Genomic DNA, 25,377 nt, shown 5'->3' with positions numbered 1-25,377 from the left:
AGGCAATACCCAGGGGGCACGGAGGCAATCGCCTTCGTTGCCTCTGTGAAGTATAAGGCCTTATGCTGCCATGACAGCTTTGATGCATTTGCTAAGCGTTTCAGGCAAAGGAATGGTTGTCATGAGGCCGAGGTAAACCTAGGGTTGGCAGACCAGATCGATCTATGATAGACCTTTGTCATAGGGCAGTCATCTTTCACAATTTCCCAAACAAAGCCACGTGTGAAAACAGGCGGAAACCTTTCATTGTTCCATCAACAGCACTTTAAAACGTTAATTGCATACGGGAAACCAGACCGATGTAATGGCTGCAGTGTGACAAAGGTCTCATGTATGGGTGTTTTGTATTTATATCCGTAGACTGAAAAAGCTATTCAGGAAATCTATCAGCAGGGACTTTATGAAATACATTTAGAAAATTTGCTTCGTCTTCTCTCTTAGAATTATTATACTGTAACTTATGCTTAACAACCCCATTGAGTTTTCCAACATGCGTAGGTCTCGGATGCAATAGCTTTTTGTTATACACTAGTTTGTGCGGATGTATGTGTACTTTGTAGAATCCAAGGTTTTGTACCAAAATGGAATAATATTTACTCAGTTGAACGGTGTGCACCAACCATAGAGGACATGCCGGGAATAAATATAGAGGAAGAAAGATGGGGAACGAAATGGCGGGATAGTCCTCAGTTTGTACTTGAAGTTTGTGTGTGGATGTGAGTGTGTTGGCAAAGCATGTGATCATGTGACACATCATTTGATGTCTGTGATTTGGTGATTTCATGCTCAAACCGTCGTCGCATGAAGTGAATGTCCTGTCTGTCTTGTCAGTCTGTCTGTCTGTCTGTTTGTTTGTTTGTTTGTTTGTCGTACTATCTTCTGTTTTTTTTACCTTCCTTCTCCCAATTAACTGTTGGCTGACAACACTTTTGACTTTCAGACGATTGGATCATCACAATTGCTCGTTATGGATGAGGTAAAAACTGCCCAGACATTTACCATTGCACTTCGTAAACATGTAACATTTTTTATTGCCTCAACACACTTTTTCCAAATGTTGACTTTATAGTTATTACATACAACAGTTACTGTTTTTAGTATTGTTTTTAATAAAAAAAGGGATATTTTTTAAGAGGAAATCGGAATTGTTTCAAGTGAAGACTGTTGTAGTATTCACAATTGAAGGTTCAATTGTGAGACAGAATTCCATGTCATTTTGAACCCAGCAAGAGATGCTGGGTGAGGGACAAGCAAAATGAGAATATCTTTACAAAACTTTGAAAATAGGAAAAACTGGTAATTTGGATAATAATTAGAGGTTATTATGAATCAATCTGCACCTCCCGCTGGCTTGTTGCTATGTAGATTAACTGAGTCTAAACCGTTTCCAGATGGTTGTTTGCTATGAATCTTGTTATGCTGAGTTGAGAGGGCAACTAATTGACAGTTATGTTTTCCAAACACGGGGTACTGTGGGTTGCTCCGTCTTTTTTACTTTGCTTGGATATAGCTCCCCCTTAATAGTGGCAGTGCATGGTCAGGGGGAAACCTAGGAGCAATCCACACTGCCCTACTGAATGAACTCATTTGTGTTATTTATAAAGACAAAAAACCATGGCAACGTATCCTCAAAACAACCGGAACTTGATAATAAGAGCTGCTTACAGTGAACCGTTTGTCCAAAATAATTTTCTGAAATAGATAGGTCTTGATTATGAGAGGTCTATATTGAAAAATTGTATGGATTGTTTTTCAATATGCTATGCAAATTGACTTCATTACGTTACATGAATATTCATTTTCATTAGAGATACTAATATTCATTTTGGAGACATGTTTACATCAACCTTTGTACACATACCCCCTAAACGTACTTCACATTGTAAGCGCAGCTGCGTTATCAATTTTATGCTAATGAGAGTTCAGTTTACGTGATGAAGAGCTTTCCGAATTTATTTCAATCCAGATGCCAAATTGGTTGCATTAATGAACAACCAGAACTGCAGGAAGGAAACAGAAAACACTTTGCAGCTGTTCTTATCAAAGGGTTTGCTGCCGAGATAAACCGATAGAACAACCCTCTTTGAAATAATTGAAGAGAGCAATCAGTCGTTTTGATCAATACCTTCATTAAACACTTAACGGTGAGCGATGTTGTTTGGGGGAAATTTTGCCATGGTTTTTTAAAACAAATTTGTGATAGAGAGCGTAAGCCACCCTATCATGCATGCAACATCTTCATCAACTCTTTTTACGATTGTACTGCCGAGTGGTTTAATATCGTGTGTATCCCCCAGGAGTTTTGAATTTTGTTTATTTCATTATTTCTAGCTTTTTTTAATTTTAATGAATCTCGGCAGTCATTCACTAACCCATATACCCCTTCCCCCCTCCCCCCTCCTGCTTTATACTCATCCCTCTCTCAAAAAAAGAAGAAAAAAAAAACCCCAAAACATTGCGTCTTTGTTTTTCCCCAAGGTGTGGTTGCTTGTTTGTGTTCTCTTGTTGTGCTTTGAAAATGTTGTTTTTGTTCTTAATGATTATAACTGTATAATGATGGCGTGTAGCTCTTTACAGATGATTGTGGTACGCTGGTAGTTGATCAACATACTCTCTTTAGATTTTAACAATTCACTATTCACATGGCACTTTTAACTCACCTCCAAAGATTGTCACTTCATCCTTACCAAAACACTATTTCTGTGAGGGTTGGTTCGACAACAACAACAACGCTAATCAACCGTTAAAACTCCCATCAGCTATCTCAACAGAATTCCCCTCATTTCTATCATCTCGTTGAGTCATCACTTCCAACTAAAGACAAAATTCAGTTTGGTTCTTGCACAACAAATCACAGGATTTTTAATGTCACTTAGATGTGAGAAGAAAAAAGTTTAATGATTATTTTTTATTAGTCTAAAAGTAGCGCTGTCCTAAATTCTGTTTGTCTTCTACACAAGCTTTTTGTTTTAATTAAACTGCACGGCGATCTATATGGTGCTTGATTTGAAATTTACACTGTACAAACCCCAACTAGCTTGTTTGCGGTTTATTATTGTTAACATGTGCTGGGTTTATCAATTAGAACTTCCAGTAGTAGCTTTCCAGGGTCGCATTCACATACAAGTACCTCATCTTAAATGTTTGGGGCATTCTTTTTGTTTTAGACTGACGTCAAAATTACTCCTGAAAAAAGGCATTTGTAGATTGGTACATTGTTAGTACTTGAATACAGTCGTACCGCCCCCTCAAAAAAGGAGTGGAAAAAAGGAAACAAAGTTTCATTTGGAAAACAAAAACCCCAAAACCACAATGTACTTTGTATCTATGATTTCCCCTTTTATAAATTTTTTCTTCTCTCAGAACTCAGTTGAGCTTTTTTGTCGCAGATGTCAGTCTAAAAACGATATGTTTTTCAAATACATTTGATAAGTACTTGTATGTGGATATGCCTGTTTACTATATGTAGGGGACCAAAACTTATACACATAAATACATGTACTAAAATATAATGGTAAGTATATGTTAAAATCATACATATTTTTTAAAGAAGACTGCAAGCATTTTTTCCAGATTTGTGTCCTCTCTGTGTTCGCGGGTTTCCCTTTTTTTTTTTTTTTGACAAAATCTTTGGCAACATTTTAAGCAAATGAGCGGTAATGTGGAATTCTATATATTTCTTTTCCGCATTTGCTGATTCTTTATTTGCAGGATCGTTTGAGAAATAATGCCAACTTATAAAAAAATAGATTTGAATATTCAGTCCATTGGTCCCTGTCCACATTCATCTACTCACACCATCTTAAACCACATTTATTCAAAATGGCATTTTGTATTAGTCTGGTGGCGTGTAGATGTGTGTCTGTGCACTGCTGCTGAAGGCGAGGTACAAGTGTCTCGCCTTGGCATTGCACTCGATTCATCCCATGGGGTTAAGGTGTGATATTCCATGAATCTTTAAGATGGATCTAATATTTGGTTAAGGAGAGAAAAAACACCTCAAACCAACAAGCATAATAAACTGATGACAGAGGTATTTGCTTTGCTACTGTCAAGCTGCTATATTTAAAAGAGGATTCAGGATTAACAGTGGCTGTAGAAATTGTTTAACCAAAATCCAGATTCACATTTCACATGCAAACTCAGTTATTCAAAGCAATGTAAAAAAAAAATATAAAAAAAACTCAACACAAAAATATTTTTCTTTTGGCAGTAATACAAAATATTATTCTCTGAATCTTTTTCGAAGATTTTTTCGCAGAATAATTTAAAAACGTTTTGCCTGGAGATTTAAATTCAGCAGCTGTGTACAATTTTTGCTTATGATTTGGTTAGTTGGCTTAATAACAGCCCTGCAGTATGCCATCTAATTTGTATCAGTCCAGTATCTTCCCTAGGTAAATAAACCAAACCAATACGGGATTTAATCTAGGCGGGGCCATGCAATGAAAACAGTTACCCCCAGAACGGTGCCTGTGCACAATTATAATAATAGTCTTCATTTACAAATGTTTATGTATGCTGATTATTCGAGGTGTATGCATGGCTAGTCAACCTCAACGTTGAGTCTATGTGTAACAAAACAAAAACCAACAAACAGCTAGTTAGAAAGAAGACAAAAAATCACCCAACCATTCTCTGTCGACTCTGTGTTGATTTTCACATCTTAATTTTTCTTCCTGTTGTACTCCACAGTAAACTTAATACCAGAGACGTAAACTCACGGTAAACTGTGCACACGTATCAGTCATTTTAAAAATATTTATTTGTCTCTCTTCGCACTTTTTAATATAACATCATTCCCTCTTTTTTTTTAAACTATTGAAATGAACCAATAACAGTGCTTGAGTAGTCCCAAAATGTTGTTACAAATTGTTGTTTTGAGACCAGTGAGTGCATTTTTTCCCGAAGGGAGCTTGTACTGTCCCATCATTTTGGTGTTTATTGATTCTTGTCTGTAGTTTGGTTTAAACTGTGTTGTGTGCAACATTGGGATAATCTTATATAATCTTATACGTGTCTGAGATGTAGATTAAGAAAGAGCGGGAAATGTCTTACTCCCCTTTGGACATTAACTGTAGCTTTCCTGTTTTGCCATGCTGCTTGGCGTCTTCTAGATGCTATCTCTGTCTGTCTTTAATGGCTATCACTAGAGGGCACTGCTGCATTTTAAATCAAATAAATTTCCTTCAAAAGATATGAACAATTCTTAAAGCTCCTTGATATTCACCAGTTTTCCAAACCAACAGATTTCTTTGACAGGCAAAAAGACCACCTTATTTAAGATTTGAATCTGTAAACAAAAAACTTATTTTTAAAATATATTGTTAAATGCAGGATCCCTTTGCAAGCATGTCACCGATTTGTTTTTATAAAAAAATATGCTTTGATCATAGACATTGTAGACAGACAGACATTTATCTACTGTGAAAAAATGCGAAAACAATTTTGTTGCAATAGTAAATGATCAACAAAAAGTGTGTTTTGAAACGGTGGATGGTTCCACGGGTTGGATTCTGAATGTGTGTCAGAAATGTTTGGAGTTGTAAGTCTCCAAAATTTCAAGTCATATGGTGAGATAAATTTTCTGATATCTTGCCTGGAATCACTTCTTGATTTAAATCGGAATCAAACTCTTTGACGAATCAGTGAAGTCATTCATTGCGATCAAACAGATCTTCTCTTCCACTTTGGAGTGAATCAGATACTGACAGGTCTTTGTGGGTAGAGATTTTAGAGATATAAATTACTCCAAAGTGTCTGCCCTACAAAAAAAATCTGTCCAGTTTTTTATTTTGTAGAGTTTGATTCCTTTCAGAGAGTTATTGTCAAAGCTGACGTCTCTACTGGGCAGACATCATAGAGTAGCTAAGCAACATTTCCACTGCCTAGCAAAACAGAAGACTAGATATATTTTTTAATGAAACAAATTTGATTGTTTCTAAGGTAGCAGCTTGGGTGGTTTACATGCCTAGCGACTCAATGATGTTTGTCCATGAAGAGATCGTCTCAACTCTTGTGGATGTTCATTCCAAAGAAATAAGTTTTTTTCTTAAAAGACTTGTTTCAAATCTCAGGGAACTTTTTATAATTGCTTTGAAAAAAGTAAATGTAACTTGTATTTCTCATCGGGTCGTGGTTTGAAATCTCATACTTTTCTCTCATTCTAATATTAGAGTCACCTTAACACTCGCTTGGTCTAGCCCGGTTTCAAGTCGAAGAAACGACCAGTTTTGACTAAAACTTTAAAGTATTTGGAGCTGAATTTGTTGGCATGGCTTTCTACCTACATTGAGATATAGACACCCTGACTATTTATGTCTGTTTGGTGCTTGCTCTTTTGTCCATTAGGTTGTACTGAGCCGCTACCAATTATCATCAAGTCCGATGGATTGGGCATGGGGCGTATGGAGATGGAGGTAAGACATTTTCTAATTCATATACTTTATCTTAAAAATTGAATTTAATAAAACATTTTTTTTTTTTCAAACATCATGGTTTGAAATAAAGTTGTATTTGCCCATACAGATATTAGGCCTGATTTTTGCCGACTGACTCGAATATTTAGATCTATATTTTATATAGCTAAATTTACCAACGAGATTTCATTTAACAAAGAGCACAAAAACATCTGCACATTAGAGTGTAAGTGGTAGTTAATTAAAAATGATATATTTTCCGGTCACATTGGGTGACGGATCCTTTCCATCGGCTGCCCACAAACTATGGAATGAACTGCCATCTGACATTCAATACTCTCAATCCATCGATATTTTTAAGCAAAAAGTGAATACTTTTCTTATTAAAATATCAACCATGTACATTATGCATTTTGAAATTGGCCATTGCCTATGTCAAATATTTGTACATTTTGTCATGTTGAAATATCAATACAGAAAAATTCTTCGACAAGAATGTCTTTTGGCGAAAATTGGGCTATGACACTAATAATAAATCAAACTTGTAAAGCACATTTTCCAGAGATACAATGTGCTGCTATATAGAAGAAAACCCCCAAAAGGGCATGTTGGAATCGGGCTGCAAGCTCTCGCCAAATGAACACTTTTTTTTCTCTTGTCGGTGGAGGTAGATTTTGGCAGTGGGGATCTTAAATCTTTCTTAGTTGGTGGTCCTCACCAAGACCTTTGTTCAAAACTTCACTGCTCCATTAGTTTGAATACTTATTTTCAGCTGGAGCAAGCGGAGGAGGTCACAGTTCACCGACGTAAGATGGAGGTGGAAAAAGAAGACACGGAAGAGTTGAGACAGAAATACAAGGTGTGTTTCTCAACTTGTACCTTTTCATTACAAATTCTCCTGACCCCACCCTCAACTTCTAGCGTATCATTACAAACTTTCCTCCTCCGTTGACACTTTTCTCTTTAGCCCTTTTCACTCTCTTTTCTAAAGCCTGCTTCATACTGCCTGCGAATGCTTCATGCGAAGTGAATATCAATGCGTCACAATCGGAATAGCGTGCTGATTATTGCATCATATAAATTCGCTTCGCATTTGCAGGAAGTATGAACCGGGCTTTATCCACGGTGAACGCAGCCCAGGGAAGGCCCCAGGAATTGTTTATTTACCCCCTTGGTCAACCCGGCGCACTTTCACATCGCCCGGCCTAGGTCCCTATTTAACAGGGTTCCAGGGCACGATTCAAGATCACCCCCAGGGGTTTTAGTGCTTACCTCTACCCCAGAGCAGGGGTGACTATTCCTTCGTGTATGCCCATAAGCTGAGGCAGGCCGGGGGTAAAGCAATCATAGTGTGAAAAAGGCTTGCCCGTTGTTTTTCTGGGAAATCCCAGGGAATAGACAAGTGTGAAAAAGGTTTCTATTCTGGCATGTAATTTGTAATTCTCTTTAAACCTTTAAGACATTTGTTGTAATTTCAGGAGAATGCTGAGAAGGAGAAGGCAAAAGATGATGCTCTGTCTGAGATGAAAGCAAGCTACTTCTGTGAGCTGTGTAGCAAACAATATAAGAAGCACACAGAGTATGAGAATCACATCAACTCCTATGACCATCACCATAAACAGGTAATTTATCTTTACTCTTCTTGAACTTTCCTTCAAGTCACTTCCTGAAGAACAAATTTTCAGATTTTAACATATAAAGATTAAAAGGTATTAAACACAATAGGTGAAGCTGACAAAACAAATTAAAGATAATTAATGTATTGTTCGGTCATTCACAACATGAAATACAAACCTGTAAAAAGAAGTTTTGCTCTTTGATGTACTTCCCTACTACTGAGGATACAAATAGCTTCCTTGATCTATAACTCAAGGGGTTATCAAAAAGTGGAAATGCCATCAGTCTTCTATTCGTATCTGAAAGCACTTTCTTTCATCATTTTTTTTGTAAACTTTGATGACCAATTGAGCCCAAATTTTTACAGGCTTGTTATTTTATGCTTATGATTGAATACACCAAATGAGAACACTGGTTTTTTGGCAATCACCAAACGTGAACAGTGCCTTAAAACTTTATGATATTCTACAGGACCTCCCCTTTGTTTGTAAGGAAGTTGCTTACTCCTTGGCAGTAGTTTGAAGACAATAAACCAAGCGAAATTCCATGAGGGCAGTGGAACCAATCATGTTTTGTCTTTGTTGATTTATATGTACAGCGTTTGAAGGACTTGAAGGCACGTGAGTTTGGCCGTACAGTTGGATCCAAGGTGAAGAAGGAAGAAAAGAAGAGGCAGAAAGAGCTGAAGAAACTTCATGAGATGGCACAGCAGAGGGTACAGTCTACTGACAAGAGGTACGGAGACATTGTACAAAGACATCGGGTTGTTACATCCAAGATTTATACTTTTATACTTTGTTTCCTGTTACAATATTTTCAAAAATTGTATAATAATGATAAAACCATAATTATAAAATGCATAACACTGTGGGGTCCCTGTGCACTGTCATGAATTAAACGGTTCTACAAATTGATCATTTCTATGCTTTAACCCCAGTTTGAATTTGATGTCTCGGTCTGTTTGAAAACTTCTTCTAAATTGTTCTATAACTGAGCAGCAGCAGATTGGAAAGAGCGGGAACCATATTACTTAGTTTTAAATAATGAGGAACCAAAAGAGACTGTTAGTAAAACACAGACTTCTAGCTGGTTCAAAATCCTGAAGTAAACTTTCAGGATAAACAGGGGCTATACCAATGACACATTGATATGCGAGAACCAAAACTTCAAAAATTATTCTTTCCAATAAAAAGAATGAATAAAAGTTGCTCTGTAAATTTTTTGCGAGTTCAGAAACTGCCTCGCCCAGCTTGCAAGTGTATATAAGGTTTATATTATGAAGTTCTCCATATTTTTTTGTGTTTCAGTGTCGGCAACGGCAGTCACAAAAACGCCAAGAAGGGTAAAGGAGACGAGCTTGCGACACCTTGCGAGTCTAGAGGTGGATGCACTGTCCCTCCCCCAAACATCTACGACCCTCAGCCAAAAGTAGACGGTGGAGGAGACAGCAAGTCACCACGAGGGCGTGGTAAGGAGAAACCAAAGGATATCAACGACAAGAAGGGTGATGCTTCAAATACCAGGGAAACACGCGGGCAGGCCCTGGCTCGGAAACGTCTTATGGAGAATGACCAGCAGCAGAAACTCTCTCCAAGTCAACAGGAAGAAGCAGACAGCAAGAGGAATAGTTTATCCTTCAGCTTCTCCAAGACATCTGTGTCGAAGGTATCGCAGTCTTCTGTCTTTGGAGGAGATCAAGGAAATGCTGCAGTTGAAAACAACGCTGAGAGCGTAACGGAAGGTTCCTCTGTGGAGGAGAGTCCAACTAAGAACACCAGGAAGTCTAGAAAGGTTAAGATCAATCGTAGCTTTGGAGGAGATCAAACCAACCAGTCCCAAACAAACAGCAAATCTAAGACAAGCCCAAATTTGATAACATTCGTCAAGGCGGCAAACGATTCATCAGACACAGTTCAGAATGAAACCAAGATTACCAAAGAGAGTAATGGTGAGGTTCAAATAAAAGATTCAAAGATTACAGAGGTGGAAAACGCCTCAAAAAATGGACCCAGTTTGAGAAATAACTCTGATGGGAAACCATCCAACAAAAATGAGAAACCCAAAAGCAATAAGCCAAGCAATGTTAAGAAAAGAGACTCTGCAGAAGGAGGAAGTGATATCAACACTGAAATGACAATTTGCAATACTCCACCTCAACCACAAAGAACTCAAACGGAAACCAAGACTAACCAAACCAAGGAAGTCGCTCCTGACACCCCCCAACAGAAGCAAAACACTATGGAAACGGTAATAGCTGAGGTGAATCATGAACAGTCATCTCAGAAAAAGGATGACACAAACATCAATTCAAAGCCTGGCAAGGAAAGTGACGTTCTTTCAACAATAAAGAAAGAACCAGCGAGTCAAGAACCTCAAACTGAGAAAGAGGAGAGCGATGGCGGCGCATTGGAGTGTATTGGAGGCTGTGGCACTGATAAAGGAACTAATCCAAAGATCTCTGAAGAGGGTGCAGTTGTAGCTTCCTCTAGTGCATCACTTCCTGAGACTGTACCCTCCAGTAATCCTCCAGTACTTGCTAAGGTTGACACTGGATACCTGGCGGTATTGGGAAAGGATGACACAACAACGTTACCATGGCCTATGGAGATGATATGCTACACCGCTGCAGAACCAAGGATATCATTCAGTGTTAACCCTTTGCATTTTGAGTTTCGCAAGCTCATCAGTAAAGACGACGGTGACTCAATTGATAAAGCGGGAAAGTCCTGTGAAAGTGCTGAGGGGAAGACTGAACCAGGACTTTCAAGTAGCCAAAATCCTGATACTGCTGCAACTGCCAAAACCTCATCTGTGGCTAATGCGGAAAGCTCCAAAGATTCCTCAGATCGAGGACGTACAAAGAAGAGGAAGAAACGGAAAAGAAAACGAAGACGATCCACCAGATCAGGCCACTCTCGTGGATCTGACCGATCAGATGATGACAGAAAGAAGCGGCATCGATCAGGGAGCTCACATCGACGTGGCCGATCCTACTCACCAAGAGGCTCCAATGATGAAGACAACAAATCTGGTAGCTCTAGCAGGAAGCACAAACGTAGACGCAGTAAGCATTCTGCAAGTGATTATAGTTCTGATGACGATTACCACAAAAGCAGTAGACGTAGGAAGCGGTCTCACGGCTACAGTGATGACTCAAATTATGATTCTGATCATGATAGACACAGGAAGTCTGACAGAAGGGACTCAAGTCGCAGGTCTCGCAGCCGCTCTAAATCCTACAGTGATGACGACCGCTCATCTCGGAAATCATCACATAGAAGAAGAAGCCATAGCAGGCACAGGGATAGTGATAGCGATTCTGACTATCAAAGATCGAGAAGGCATTCTAGAAGCAGACATAGTAGATCAAGGTCTCGTTCAAGATCTTGGTCCAGCTCTCCCAGAAGGCATTCCTCGGATTACAGATCTAGTAGATACTCTCGCTCAAGGAGTCGGTCGCCTTTACACCGCAGGTCACCAGTATCAAGTAGAACAAGCATAAGGTCTTCTCTCTTAGACAAACGTAAAGAAGATCTGTCAAAGGGAAGAAAAATTGAAGAATCTGCAGCAAGTAAGATCTCATCAGGATGCTCTAATTTGAAAGAAAGAGTTCGCAAAGCATTGAAGGAGAGTATTGCTTCTGAACCAAGTCTTAAGACTGAAAAGCTTTCATCAGGAATAAGCATCAAGTCAAAGGAGAAGATTTCTGATTTATTGCAGAATTTGGCTAACTTAGAAGACCAGACACAACTAACAAAGGGAGGAGGACTAGTAATAGAGAGCACAGGTACTGGTACTCAAAAGCTTCCGAAAGTGTCTACCGCTGGAAAAAGTCAGGAAGCATCGACAGGGAAGACTAAAGCTGATGATAGTATTACGACAGTTGAAGACAGCGATTCTGAAACACAAGGTGCTAAATCAGCGAATGGAACTTTGTTTAAAGTACCCTCTGTACCAGCCCCAAAACAAACCAAGAAAAATCTGCCAGATGGGAAAACTGGAAATGAATCGCCAACTAAAACCATAACCAGAAAGGAGGACAGCGGGGTCAAAATGGAGCGGAAATCTCCTTCACCTCCACCTCAAGCAAAAGACAACTTGTCAATTCCTCCAGAAGAAATGGAAAAGTATCGTGAACTGCAAGAGCAGGCCAGGCTACATGTGCAACAAAAGATGATGCAGTCACAAGGACAGGTTCCAATGCAACAAGGCTCTCAACATCAACAGGAAGAGCAGCAGCTACCTCATGGGATGCAGATGATGCCACTGACTCAGGGCGAAGGTGATGGGCAACATGTCCACTCTGCCGAGCAATTTATGAACCCTGCTGGACACCCAGCCCTGCATCCTGAGCTTCATGGAACTCCTCAACCCATTCCAGGCAGTGAAGGAATGTCACTTCAAGCTCTAACCCAAGGTCAGGTGTTAGCCCATGATCCCAATCATCCTGCTGGTCAATTACAGCTGTTACCGCATCGTCCTGGTCAGGTTATGATTCGCCCTCCTGGTCCGGCTATGACCCCACGTCCAGGACAGCTTATTGATGCACGCACTGGTCAAATACTAGTTCCTCGTCATGTCCAAGTATTACCTCCTCGTTCGGGCCAAGTATTACTTGCACCTGGCCAGCCTTTACCTCAACCTGGCAAAGTTTTAGTCACATCTACTGGTCAAATGTTCTTGCCACCTCATGGACAAGAGGTTTCTCTCAGTCCTAGTCAACAGCAAATATTGGTTTCAGAGTCTGGTCAAGTTTTCCCAACAAGACCTGCATTGTCTCCTTCTCCCGCACTAGTTCGTGCACAAGCCCTAACACCAGGATCATCCCCATCTCCTGGTCAGGTTATTGGACCAGCTCTAACCCGAATGCATGGCTTGACACCTGGTGCAGTTCTGGCTCAACGTCCTGGCCTACTTCCTGGTCAAATGCTCGTACGAACTCCACAGTTGGCCCCTGGTCAGATGTTGGCCCCCGGCCAGATGTTAGCCCCAGGTCAGATGTTGGCCCCCGGTCAGATGTTGGCCCCCGGTCAGCAGATGTTGGTTCCCGGTCAGCAGATGTTGGCCCCTGGTCAGATGTTGCCCCCAAGACCTCAGTTGGTTAGAGTAGTGCCTGGTCAACCTCCAATGTTGATTCGAGGTGCAGAACAAATGATCGGAGTGCCTCGGTCTCCAAGCCCAATCCATTCTGCTGGTCAGCCTGTAAGATTGCAAGTTCGGTCACCATTTTTACAGGTTCAAACACAGCCAGGGCGGGCTCTTCAAGAGACACCTGAGCATTTCAACCCTTCAATTAGTCCCCGACCTGAGGATGGCACCCCACCACCTTCTCATTCACCATCTAGTCCTCTTCTTCAAAGGGCCAGTCCTAGTCCAAGCCCCTTCCCAATTCGAAGCCCATTACCTTTTGCTGGGTCTCCTACTGGTATTCCTATGAATGCTATGCGGATTCAGTCTCCAATGCGGATACCATCTCCAATGCAAGTTCCTTCACCAATACCTGTCCTTTCACCATTACATGGGCTTCAATCTCCTCTCCAAGCTGTCCATGGAAATATACCAGGGATGATTGCTGGAAGTCCGAACTCTCTACCGCCTGGTGTAACCCTCGTTAGAATGCCTGGTGGACCTGGTATGCCTGTACAGAATATGATTCGTATTGCCCACCCATCTTCAGCTGCAGCTGTTTCTAATGCTTTGGGTAATTTACCTCAAGGGGCTGTCCGTTTCACACTTGCCCCAGGGATGAGTCCTCTAGGTATGGCATCTCCACGGTTAGCTGTTCCAGCAGGTTCTCCTGTTCCAGGCACATTTGCTCTTCCCGGTGGTGGTATTGGTTTATCTGCTGCTTCACCAGGTGGTTCTCCAATCCCTGCTTTACCAAGAATGGCTGTTCCTGCAGGGATGGTAGCGACTTCCGGAGGAATGGCTTTTCCAGGTGGTGTTGCTTTACCTGGTGGTGGTGTGGCGGTTCCTGGTGGTGTAGCTTTTCCAAGAGGAATGGTTGTTCCTGGTGGATTATCAGTTCCAGGGGGAATGCCTATGCCTGGTGGAATAAATGTTCCCAGACACATGGCCCTTCCAGGGGGTGTAGCTGTTCCAAGGGGATTGGCCGTTCCAGGTGGTGTAGGTGTTCCTGCTGGTCTTGGTGTCCCAGGAGGTGTAGCCGTTTCCAGTGGAATGGCTTTTCCTAGGGGAATGGCACTACCAGCTGGAATGGCTCTTCCAGGTGGTGCATCCCTTCCAGGTGGTGTTTCCATTGCAGGTAGACTTGCTGTTCCAGGGGGAGTTTCTGTTCCTGGGGGAGTTGCTCTTCCCAGAGGAATGGCTTTACCAGGTGGTATGGCTGTTCAGGGCGGTATGGCTGTTCCAGGCGGTATGGCTATTCCAGGTGGTATGGCTGTTCGGGGTGGTATGTCTGTTCCAGGTGGTATGGCTCTTCCGGGTGGTATGGCTCTTCCGGGTGGCATGGCTGTTCCGGGTGGCATGGCTGTTCCGGCTGGTATGGCTGTTCCAGGTGGTATGGCTGTTCCGGGTGGCATGGCTCTCCCCAGGGGAATGGCTGTTCCAGGCGGTATGGCTCTTCCTAGAGGAATGGCTCTACCAGCTGGAATGGCTGTTCCTGGTGGTGTACCTCTTCCTCGTGGTATGCAACTTCCCGGTGGAGTTTCCATGGTTCCGAGAATGGTCTCTGTTCCAGCAGGAATGCGGCAGATGCTTCCTCAAGGCGTTCAAGTCCAACCAGAAAATGCAACCATGATGGTTGGTCAGAGACCGATGCTAATGGCTGGCCAGAGACCCATGATGATGGCTGGTCAACGACCTGTGATGGTGGCCTCTCCAGCCGGTTTGAGGCCACCTCAAAATGCTGCGGCTTCCTTATTAGGGAAGCCTCTCTTCAAGCAACAGCCAGGCATGAGACACCCAGGACCTCCTCCATCTCCTGGTCCAGCTTGAAGACACTCCAAGTACTTGGGTTTTTCATGCTCAGTCAAATAGTAACGTATTTTTACCTATTGGAGACTTTTGGATGGTCCTTTTTCATAGTTCTTGCCAGTAGTGCGCATGCTCAGACCTATGTGCGTAATACTGAGCATAAGCCGAACGTTTAGAGCCGCAAGAAAGGGCCGTTTATGTCTGCTGCCACCAGTCTCTCAAAAGTCTCCCACAGACTGATCATTCAAATTGCTTTGTATGTTTATGGAACTATGTAATAGCGTGCAATACTTGAGGAAACCATTGTTACAAAACACTTGAAATTAATGTGTGCACAAAGACTTATTTAAGTATTTGAATAGACAGCAGCCTTTAATCAAATGGTTAGTCTACCAGGCTGGTAAGTTATCCGAATTCTGTAGATTAGAGTAAGTTGCAGAGCTCAGAAAGAGTAATTTAGAAATTCAGAAAAGTCATATTCACCTTCAGTTTGTATCCTAATCAAACTACTTAAATACAAAATTCTGGTACTTAAAAACTTCCACGATGAAAGTGAAAAGACCTACTCAGATGAAAACCCTCTTTTATCGCTCGCCATGCTGGAGTACTCGTCATACTATGCACACTCAACCGGAACTACAGGAACATGTGCGGCACAGCGCAACGATTGATGGCACTAAGCGCAGGCCTTGAGTTAACCCACGGCACCAAAAGCAATCGCTGTGGTGCCCTTTGCAAAGTGCCAATGCAATTTTTTTTTTAAAGTACCACATACCAGAGAAAAACAGCCATGTCCCTTCATGAAGGAAATTCAGGGCCTGCAAGTGTGTGACTCTTATTTAGTGCAATTTATAAAAGTGATAATTGTGCTTTGAACATCATCACCACTGGGCCATTTATTTCTTTCCTTCTCAGCTCCCTTGAAAGTATACATGTGCATAGTAGTACATGTTTATACATGTGCATATACATGTGTTAGTACTCCAGTATGACAGACCTCCCGCATTGCTATAGAAATATGACATCAGAGAGAAGGCAAGTCCTGGGTCCAAATTCATAGAGCTGCTTAAGCAGAAAATCTTGCTTCACAATTGTTTGCTAAGCAGAAATGAGCAAAATACCAGTCACAAATTGTTCACATGAAATGTTAGTTTAGCTGGTAACCTCATTCTGGTAAGCATAATTTTGATATGCTTAGCTACTTCTTGTGCTTAAGCAGTTCAATGAAATTGGGCCTGGTCATAAGCTTTCCAAACTAAAATGTCAAGCTGTGTTTTGTTTTGTCGTTTTAAAGGGGCAATGAGTAGATCTATCTTTGTGAAGTTATATTTTGCCTTTGTGATTGAGGCATAGCCTCTGTATACATGTATATATCAGTACAAGCGACTCTTTGAGTTGTATTTATTATCATAGAAAACTAAGCTGTTGTTAGCTTGAAAACATGACAGGTTCATTTTGTTGTTGTTATAATTTTAACACCTGTTGTGCTGGAATGTGAGGGAGGAAACAAGAGTGTGTAATAATTAATTGTGATTCAAGTAGAGAAGACATTACATCTTTGTTTTTTTAATTCAGAGTTTCGGGGAAAAAAGGTTCCTTTTTGTCTTTTTGAAGAAAAAAAAACAATAGGCCTATACTGTAATATGCTTGTGGTAATTTGGGGGGGCAGTCTCTTTTTTTTTTCTTTCTTTTTTTAGCGAATAATATTATACAAAACAATCGTGTACGTGATGTTTTTCCAATTGTGACAAGGGGAAAGTTGCTTCGCTTTTGCAATTCTTTTGAAATGTGAACCGACTTAAAGGTGCTATGTCAGATTTTTGGCCCTAAACATTAAAAAAAGGTTTTTTTTGAGTGAATGGTATTTCAAAGAGTGTCATTCGCTCTAACAAAATAAAGTTTAACTTTTACTTTTAATGGTCAGGAACCATGACAAAAATTTAAAACGTTTTTTATAAAACACATAAGAATTGGTCACGTGATATATTGTCGGGATCCCGGCAAAAAGTTATTTTGAGTACTTTATTTCACCGCTACTAATAATTGGCGGACTTATTCGAGCAATGGCTCAAATGAAAGCTTGTAACTTTCTCGACCCCCATCAAAATATAAATTTTGAGGTCAAATTGGCAAAAAATCTGACATAGCATCTTTAACTGCGTGAAGTTATAAAGATTTATTGTGTTATCTCTAGCATATGCCCCCATCTTTAAGGATAGTCATTGAAAACACATTTTTTTGAGCCATTGCATTTAGTAGCTACCGAGAAGTAGTCCTTAGGATTTCAGAAGGCTGTTTTACGTTGTGATGTTACATACAAGAGTTCTATTTGCATGGAAAATTATTATTTTTTGTTAGATAAATTTACATTTCCGTTGCCCAAATTTGAGGCAAACATTGCTTTCTCATTATTGTAGTGATTTTGTTGAGTTTATTGATATTCAGATTCATAGAATAACCTTGTTTTGAGAGATAATTTAGATATTAGTTTTTGTTTTGGTATTTTTAGCAGGCAAAGCAGTATCACAAGTATTAAAATCAAGGTATGTTAAAACTTATCAGGAAATAGGTTATGTATTCTAATAACTCTCATGACTCAAGAGCACTTTTTGTTTTTCAACATTTCTTTAATAAATCTAGCTCGAGAGACAGGTTTTTTGTGATTAAGTATATAAAAATTGTCCTCGGCGGATTGCTGCAATTGTCCTATTTTTATGCATTTGATGTAGCATAGATTTATACTCTGTGTGGCATGAAGAGACAAATTCTACCAGTTGATTGTAGAACTAGACAGAGAAGAGTTGTTTTTCTCTTTACTTTTTTAGATAATAAAATTAGAATCGCTAGATAAGGGATTGATGTATATACTATCATTACATATGTACATTCAGAGTCATGTGAAGTGCATTACTGAGGAATGCAAGTACAAATAAATTGCCTGTGCAAATACAAACGAAAACCAACAATTTTTGTTTCTTCTTTTTTGTTTCGTCCGTTACAGGAGGACTGTCGTATTAGTGACCATAGCAGGCTTGTAGCCGTACATGGAATTGAACTCTTACCTTATTTGTTGTGACTACAGTAGGGAGCTTTCGTTTTCGACGGCGGATGTTCCTGAAACGTTATGTAGTTTTCAGCCAAACGTTGCCGTTTTCAGCACAACGCAGATTCATCCCAAGTACGGTCATAGAAATTGAAGGACGACCGTTCTCAAAGCCGACGTATGCGCAGATGACGCCAAACTTCATTGTTACCGTTGCAGAACCATCCGTCGTCCAAAACGAAAGCTCCCTAATATAAAAATGTTGGCATCCTTCGTGATGTGATGGCCAGCATGCGAGCTGCTACTGGGTTTGTTTAATTAATAATTCATAATTCCATGTACAGTCACAGGATGTACAGTCACAGGGCGGCCATGGTCATAAAGATAGTTTCCCATTAAGTTCAACTTGGGGAATCAATTTATTTCCAATCGTTACCCCGTGTGATTGTATCAGATTTTTGCAAAATTTTGACATAAAGATTTTATCAGATTTGAGCCAAGATCCAACAAAAATGCAAGGTCTACTTTCCCCTTGTGATTCTATCAGATTTTTGCAAAATTTTGACAAAAATGCGAGGCTTACTACCCCTTGTTACTTTGTCAGTTTTAAGCCTAACTTTGAATCAAATGTAAGGCTTACCCTTGTAATTTTAATCAGATTTTGGCTTAGTTTTGACAAAAATGCAAGGCTAACTACCCCTTGTGATTTTATGTGATTTGAGGCAAATTTCAACAAAAATGATGGCCTTACCCCCTTGTGATTTTTGTCTGATTTTAGCAAATTTTCAACAAAAATGCAAGGCTTACCCCTTGTGATTTTATCTGATTTTATGCTAATTTCAACAAAAATGCAAGGTTTACCCCTTGTGATTTTATCTGATTTTAGGCAAACTTAAACAAAAAAGCAAGGCTTAACCCTTGTGATTTTATCTGATTTTTGGCAAACTTCAGCAAAAATGCAAGGCTAACCCCTTGTTATTTTCTCTGTTTTTTGGCAAATTTCAATAAAAATGCAAGGCTTACCCCTTGTGATTTTATCTGATTTTAGCAAAATTTCAACAAAAATGCAAGGCTAACCCCTTGAGATATTTGTCTAATTTTAGACAAATTTCAAGTAAAACGCAAGGCTTACCCCTTGTGATTTTTTCTGTTTTTAGGCAAATTTCAACAAAAATGCAAGGCTTACCCCTTGTGATTTTATCAGATTTTAGCCAAATTTCAAAAAAAATGCAAGGCTTACCCCTTGTGGTTTTCTCTGATTTTAGGCAAATTTCAATAAAAATGCAAGGCTTACCCCTTGTGATTTAGTCTGATTTTAGGCAAATTTCAACAAAAATGCAAGGTTTACCCCTTGTGATTTTCTCTGATTTTAGGCAAATTCTAACAAAAATGCAAGGCTTACCCCTTGTTTTTTCTCTGATTTTTTTGCAAATTTCAATAAAATTGCAAGGCTAACCCCTTGAGATTTTTGTCTAACTTTAGACAAATTTCAAGTAAAATGCAAGGCTTGCCCCTTGTTATTTTCTCTGATTTTTTGCAAATTTCAATAAAAATGCAAGGTTAACCCCTTGTGTTTTGTCTGGTTATAGGCAAATTTAAACAAAAATGCAAAGCCTAACCCTTGTAATTTTATCTGATTTTAGCAAAATTTCAACAAAAATGCAAGGTTTACCCCTTGTGATTTTATCGGTCTTTAGGCAAATTTCAAGTAAAATGCAAGGTTTACTTACCCCTTGTGATTTTATCTGATTTTAGGCAAATTTCTGATCTTTGCCAAATTTCAACAAAAATGCAAGTCTACCCCTTGTGATTTTATCTGATGTTAGGTAAATTTCAAGTAAAATGCAAGGCTTACCCCTTGTGATTTTCTCTGATTTTAGTCAAATATCAACAAAAATGCAAGGTTTACCCCTTGTGGTTTTCTCTGATTTTAGGCAAATTTCTGATCTTAGCCAAATTTCAACAAAAATGCAGGCTACCCTCTTGTGATTTTATTTGATTTCAAGCAAATTTTCTCTGATTTTAGGCAAATTTCAACAAAAATGCAAGGTTTACCCCTTGTGATTTTATATGATGATAGGCAAATTTCAACAAAAATGCAGATTTACCCCTTATGATTTTAGGCAAATTTCAACAAAAATGCAAGGTGATTTTATCTGATTTTAGGCAAATTTCAATAAAAATGCAAGGTTTACCCCTTGTGATTTTATCTGATTTTAAGGAAATTTCAACAAAAATGCAAGGTTTTGTCTGATTTTAGGCAAATTTCAAGTAAAATGCATGGCTTACAGATAATACCATTTGTGACTTTATTTGATTTTAGCCAAATTTCAACAAGTAAATGCAAGGTTTACCCCTTGCCAAATTTCAACAAAATAAGTTTAAAATGCAAGACTTGCCCATTGATATTTTATCATATTTTAGCCTCATTTTGACAGAAATCTTTACCCCTTATAATTTTATCAGATTTTTGCAAAATTTCTGGCCTCAAATCTTATAAAATCACATGTGGTAAGCCTTGCATTTTTGTAAATATTTGGCAAAAATCTGGTAAAAAGAAATGTATTAAAATTAAAAGGGGTAAGCCTAGCATTTTTGTTGGATCTTGGCTCAAATCTGATCCAATCACAAGGGGGTAAAAACATTTCTATAATTTTGTTCAAGAAGGTCTTCAAGTAACAAGGCCAAGTTGTGAAACAACAAAACATTTCTTTAACAAAAATACTAAGTCTAGTTTACTTTTCAAAATACAATAACTTTTCTTTAATCAATAACAAAAAAATAAATAATGTCATAAGTAAATAATGTCATAATATTGATCAATAAATATTCATAATTGATTTTTTAAGATTTACGCAATTGGATTATTTGACCTTATTTGGCTTGTGGCTCGGACCTACAAAATCAAGTCAGGTAAGTAGGCCTGCGTCAAGTTGCACGCTAGTAATCAAACTATCCTGCTACACACCAGTGACAATTAATTGGTGCACGATATTCTTAAACTATAGCTTATATACAGGAATGAGAACGGGCAATGATGAAAAAACAGGAAATCTATTTCGTACCCCAAAAAATCTGAAAAATTTAACGCTTGTCCATGCATGTCCATGAGGTGATAGCATTTAGATAGCAATTATGTTTTCCCGACTACACATCAACTGGAACATCTTGTACCAAGACTGTATACCCCGACAAAACACCCCCAAATTTTATACCAAATTCACACTGAACTCGAAGACCACAAATTTGAAAAGGAAAAAACAGGAATTCCTGTTTAAACAGCAAGATTCTCATGCCTGTAGGCCTATTTATGGCACTGCAGAAATACTTGCCAAAAATATACACTGCAGTACAGGTGCATATTTTGCAATGAAGTGCAAGATTATAATTCAATCAAGTCAAGTTCAGTGGTATATATCTCTTAATTTGTGCTTTAAGTTGATGCATGGCCCCGACTGATATTAAATTACAGCTAGACTAAATAATGTGTGACTTGAATTGTGACTTGCTCTGTGTGTTTAGACCACTTGAATTGTGACATGGCATAGACTTGCGAGCAAATTACTTGTGGCTTGACTTGTGACTGGCCAATATGACTAGTGATTTGACTTGTGACTGGCCAAATGAACAGTGATTTGACTTGTGACCCCCCAACATTACTTGTGACTGGCCAATAAGACTAGTGATGTGACTTGTGACTGGCCAATATGACTAGTGATTTGACTTGTGACTGGCCATTATGACTAGTGATTTGATTTGTGACTGCCAAATAAATAGTGATTTGACTTGTGACTGGCCAATGACTAGTTTAAGTGATTTGACTTGTGACTGGCCAATTTAGGACTAGTGATTAGATTTGTGACTGGCCAATTTGACTAGTGATTTGACTTGGACTTGCAAATAATGACTTGCTGCCATTCCAAGTCTCTAACAGATGATGATGTGGCGACCCAACCATCTGCAGACTTTTGGGAACACTAGGTGGCAGCAGACTTGCCAGTCGTGCGTTTTCGCAGTCATGACAAAGAATTATTTGGGTCATTGCCCAGTGATCAACCAATGGCAAGGTCAACTGAAACAGTTATTGGTTACAAAGCAAAATTGAACACAAGGTATATCTATTGTTTTAAGAAATGTGCTCAGAATCACACAAACAATGGTATTTCACCTGGTCGGCTTAAGTCAGTTTAACGTCTATGATTATATTATAAATTGCACAAATCAAGAAATTAAGATTCAGAACATAGACGACAATACTTATTCTAGTTATTGGTGCTATCATCGTATAGCTTGGTATGATTCGAACCCGCAACCTTATGATTGCAAGTCGAGCGATCTAACCACAGTGACCACGGTTAAGACGCTTCATGATGCCGAGTGTTGCAGATATTTTCTCAGAGTAGCAGGCAGCGGTAGTTCATTGAGTGAAGTGAGTCTTTTGACACCTAGGCTGCTACGGATCGCTGAACGACAGAGGGTCTCCAGGCTGCGAGGTGCTAGAAGAAAGATGAGGTAAGGGAATACGAGTAAACAAATAAAGTATTACTGCTCTGAGATTGAGGGGAGGAAAACTGAAAGAAGTTGGCACATTTAACACTTGACTAAAGGCATTGTACAACACTGTAATGTGAGATTAAAGATTTGTAAACCAATTCCAATAACATGCAGACCCTATCTATTGGAAAATAAAGATTAATTTTTCCGTTCCTCTTAAAGATAATTATCAAGCCTTTTCTCTTTAGCCTCGCCACGCATCTGGAACTCTCTACTGCCTAATCTTAGATCTAATCATTGTACCACAAAATTAAAATCTCTTCTCAAAACTTATCTTCTGCACAGGTTTTCAAGGGCTAACTTGCTTGTGTCCGTTTCCTTTTGTTTGCCTTTGGTTTACTGCACCCAGCAACGTGCACATAACAAGTCTTTATTACTTTTAGTAGTAGTGCTTTGTGAAATGGAGTCCTTGTGACATTAATAACCACATGACATTTGCTGACAAAGTCAAGATGTAACTTACTTTTCATGTAGGTGATATAAGCATCAAGCTCACGGTTCTCCTCTGACCTCAGATTTTGATCAAAAGAATTGGATTTCCATCTCCTGCTGTTGTTTGTCATCTTCCCTCCAAACTCAAACAACAACTTCACAAAATAAATATCACCCCAGCGAATAGCAGCATCTAACAGAGATGGGTTAGACTCCAAGTCCTTATCGGTGAGTCGGCAGTTTGGATCCGCTCCTCCTAAAAGGAGCATACGAAAGCATTTCTGGTGACGGTAGGTGAAGCTCACCTGAAGAGGAGTGTTATTTCCCCACTGTCCCTTTGTTAAGGAACAGTTAACGTCAGCTCCAGCTTGTAGCAGTAGCTCTAAGCACTCGTCAAGTCCCTGCATAGCGGCGATGTAAACAGGGGTGCTCAGACACTTTGGACTGCCATTCGGGTCTGCACTCTTGCTTAGCAGAGCCTCAACACACCTTGGGTGGTTGTTTTTGACAGCAACAAAAAGCGGAGTTTGTCCTTTGATGTCGGGGATATTCACATCTGCTCCTAATGCGATGAGAAATTTGACGCAGGCTTCCTCGCCTGATGTTGCAGCGAGTCGGAGCGGTGAGCAACCAAGATGGTTTAATTGGTTGATGTTCTTTCGGTTCTCAGGGATGGCAAGAATTGATTGGATATTGATGTAGTCGCCAATATATGCTGATTGATGCAAAGGTGAGTTTGAGACAGTGTCTCTACGTGGAGTTTTTTGTCTTACCATCTTCATTTAAGGCTGCATGGACGACTTGGTAAAAAGTCGTTCTGTTGTAAAGGTTTGGGTCACAATACCTCGATACCGCAGTCTAGTAAAAGTATCAGTTATAAACTAACTTCTGGGTTAATTCTAAAATTAGGTACTTGATGTTGTTCCTCATTCAATCCACTGCCACGTTTTCAATCTAGTGAGGCACTGAGTCAATTCAACCTGCAAAAGTACGACACAAGAAGCGGAAAATGGAATAAGTTTTGATTACGGTACAACAAATAAATGATCGATTGATTGATCTACAACAAGCCCATATATTTAATTCTATTTAGATGTGTTAGCATAAACATTTTTATCTTCAAGTACACGCTAACCCTCCAATCAGATTCCCAGAATGGAGTAGTAATAAAAACCTAGGGAAACTTTCCGGACGGCGCCACCACAAAAAAGGATATTTTATTGAGGTACATGTAAATTCATATCGAATGAAAAAGTGGTGGCGCCATACGGAAATTTTTCCAAACCTATATTGCACGGCTAATATCACTACCCGTGTCTTGTGTTTTCTATGTCACGCGCCAAGTTTGCTTGAAGATAAGTATGTTATCACACGCGCGTTCTGCGCGGCCTCGTTGGATATGGGATACAGAAGCACTATACATTTTTCCCTATTCCACCTACGCTTGTGTGATAACTGTAAATTGTTCAAAAAGAACTCAGCAGAGTAATCAAGACTTGGTATTTAAGTAGTGGGCATCAGGGGCCTTTGCTTTAGTAAGGGCTTGAACTTTGAAGGGAGGGGGGACGCGCCCGGGGATCTAGCCTACTCAGCTAGTTCTACAACTTTGAGGTTCGTTTCGCTATGGAGTAGTTTAACTCTCCTCCCGACGTGTACGGCGAAGCCGTCGGGAGTAGGGTTACATTAGGGACTTTTCGTTTTCGATGACGGATGGTTCTGCAACGGTTGTTCAGCTAAATGTTGTCGTTTTCAGCACAATAAAGATTCATCCCAACTACTGTCGTAGAAATGTAGGGACGACCGTCCTCAAAGCTGACGCATGCGCAGATCGTCTCAGAACCATCCGTCGTCGAAAAACGAAAAGTCCCTAACATCGCAACTACGGCAACCTTGGCTAAAAATAGAACTTGGGGGGGGGGATACTTCCCTAAAAATAAAATTACAAGTATTTTAAGTTCTTTACAACTCACAGACTTAATGATGACGGATTGAACCCTTTTAAAGTTACGTCACCCCTCTTACTAGTCAAATAGCCACGAATGACTAGAGATGTAGAATGATTTCTTCAGTTAGATTTTTGTTGGATCATTCATATTTTAAATAATCAAATGAACCTTTCTTTCACGGCTGTTAATGTTATTATGTAACAATTCTAAACAAATTAGTACCACAACCGTTTCCCTTCAAAATAATGTATGACTTACCCTTATTTACCATTTCTTCCAGAATGATCTGCGATAATGTTTCCATTTTCTGAGTGAGATGTCAATCGGCTACTGTGTGTGTGCTGCTGCTCTTATTTTTGACGATTGCATGCCAGTAAACATAGTAGGGCGCCCTCTTCTGAAAAAGTTATTTGGGAAGCGGAGCGGTCGC

The 25,377-nt window shown here is 39.7% G+C and overlaps 2 protein-coding genes across 5 annotated transcripts in view; one reads left to right on the top strand and one right to left on the bottom strand.

The window, feature by feature from the left end:
• LOC139937723 (uncharacterized) overlaps positions 1–17,931 on the top strand; it is a 44,285-nt gene extending 26,354 nt beyond the window's left edge. For 3 of the 4 annotated variants that reach the window (XM_071933007.1, XM_071933010.1, XM_071933009.1), the window contains 5 exons: positions 6,352–6,419; positions 7,192–7,278; positions 7,898–8,041; positions 8,635–8,771; positions 9,344–17,931. In XM_071933007.1, the coding sequence (XP_071789108.1) occupies positions 6,352–6,419; positions 7,192–7,278; positions 7,898–8,041; positions 8,635–8,771; positions 9,344–14,993 (6,086 nt within the window). In that variant the 3' untranslated portion in view covers positions 14,994–17,931. Of the gene's footprint in view, positions 1–940; positions 977–6,351; positions 6,420–7,191; positions 7,279–7,897; positions 8,042–8,634; positions 8,772–9,343 lie in introns of all 4 variants that reach the window. The other variant, XM_071933008.1, reaches the window with a different exon arrangement.
• A 2,697-nt stretch (positions 17,932–20,628) lies between these two features.
• LOC139937804 (ankyrin repeat and SOCS box protein 1-like) lies at positions 20,629–25,288 on the bottom strand. The gene is made up of 3 exons (XM_071933120.1): positions 25,206–25,288; positions 23,033–23,981; positions 20,629–22,511 (listed from the first exon to the last, which is right to left on the bottom strand). Exons 2-3 carry the CDS (start codon positions 23,781–23,783, stop codon positions 22,381–22,383), a joined length of 882 nt encoding a protein of 293 aa, XP_071789221.1. The 5' UTR covers positions 23,784–23,981; positions 25,206–25,288; the 3' UTR covers positions 20,629–22,380.
• Positions 25,289–25,377: the final 89 nt, after the last annotated feature.

The sequence above is a fragment of the Asterias amurensis genome, chromosome 5 (genome assembly GCF_032118995.1).
Source record: "Asterias amurensis chromosome 5, ASM3211899v1".
NCBI classification, from domain to species: domain Eukaryota; kingdom Metazoa; phylum Echinodermata; class Asteroidea; order Forcipulatida; family Asteriidae; genus Asterias; species Asterias amurensis.
The sequence above is the reverse complement of the archived record's forward strand: the minus strand, read 5'-3'. Positions and strand labels throughout refer to the sequence as shown.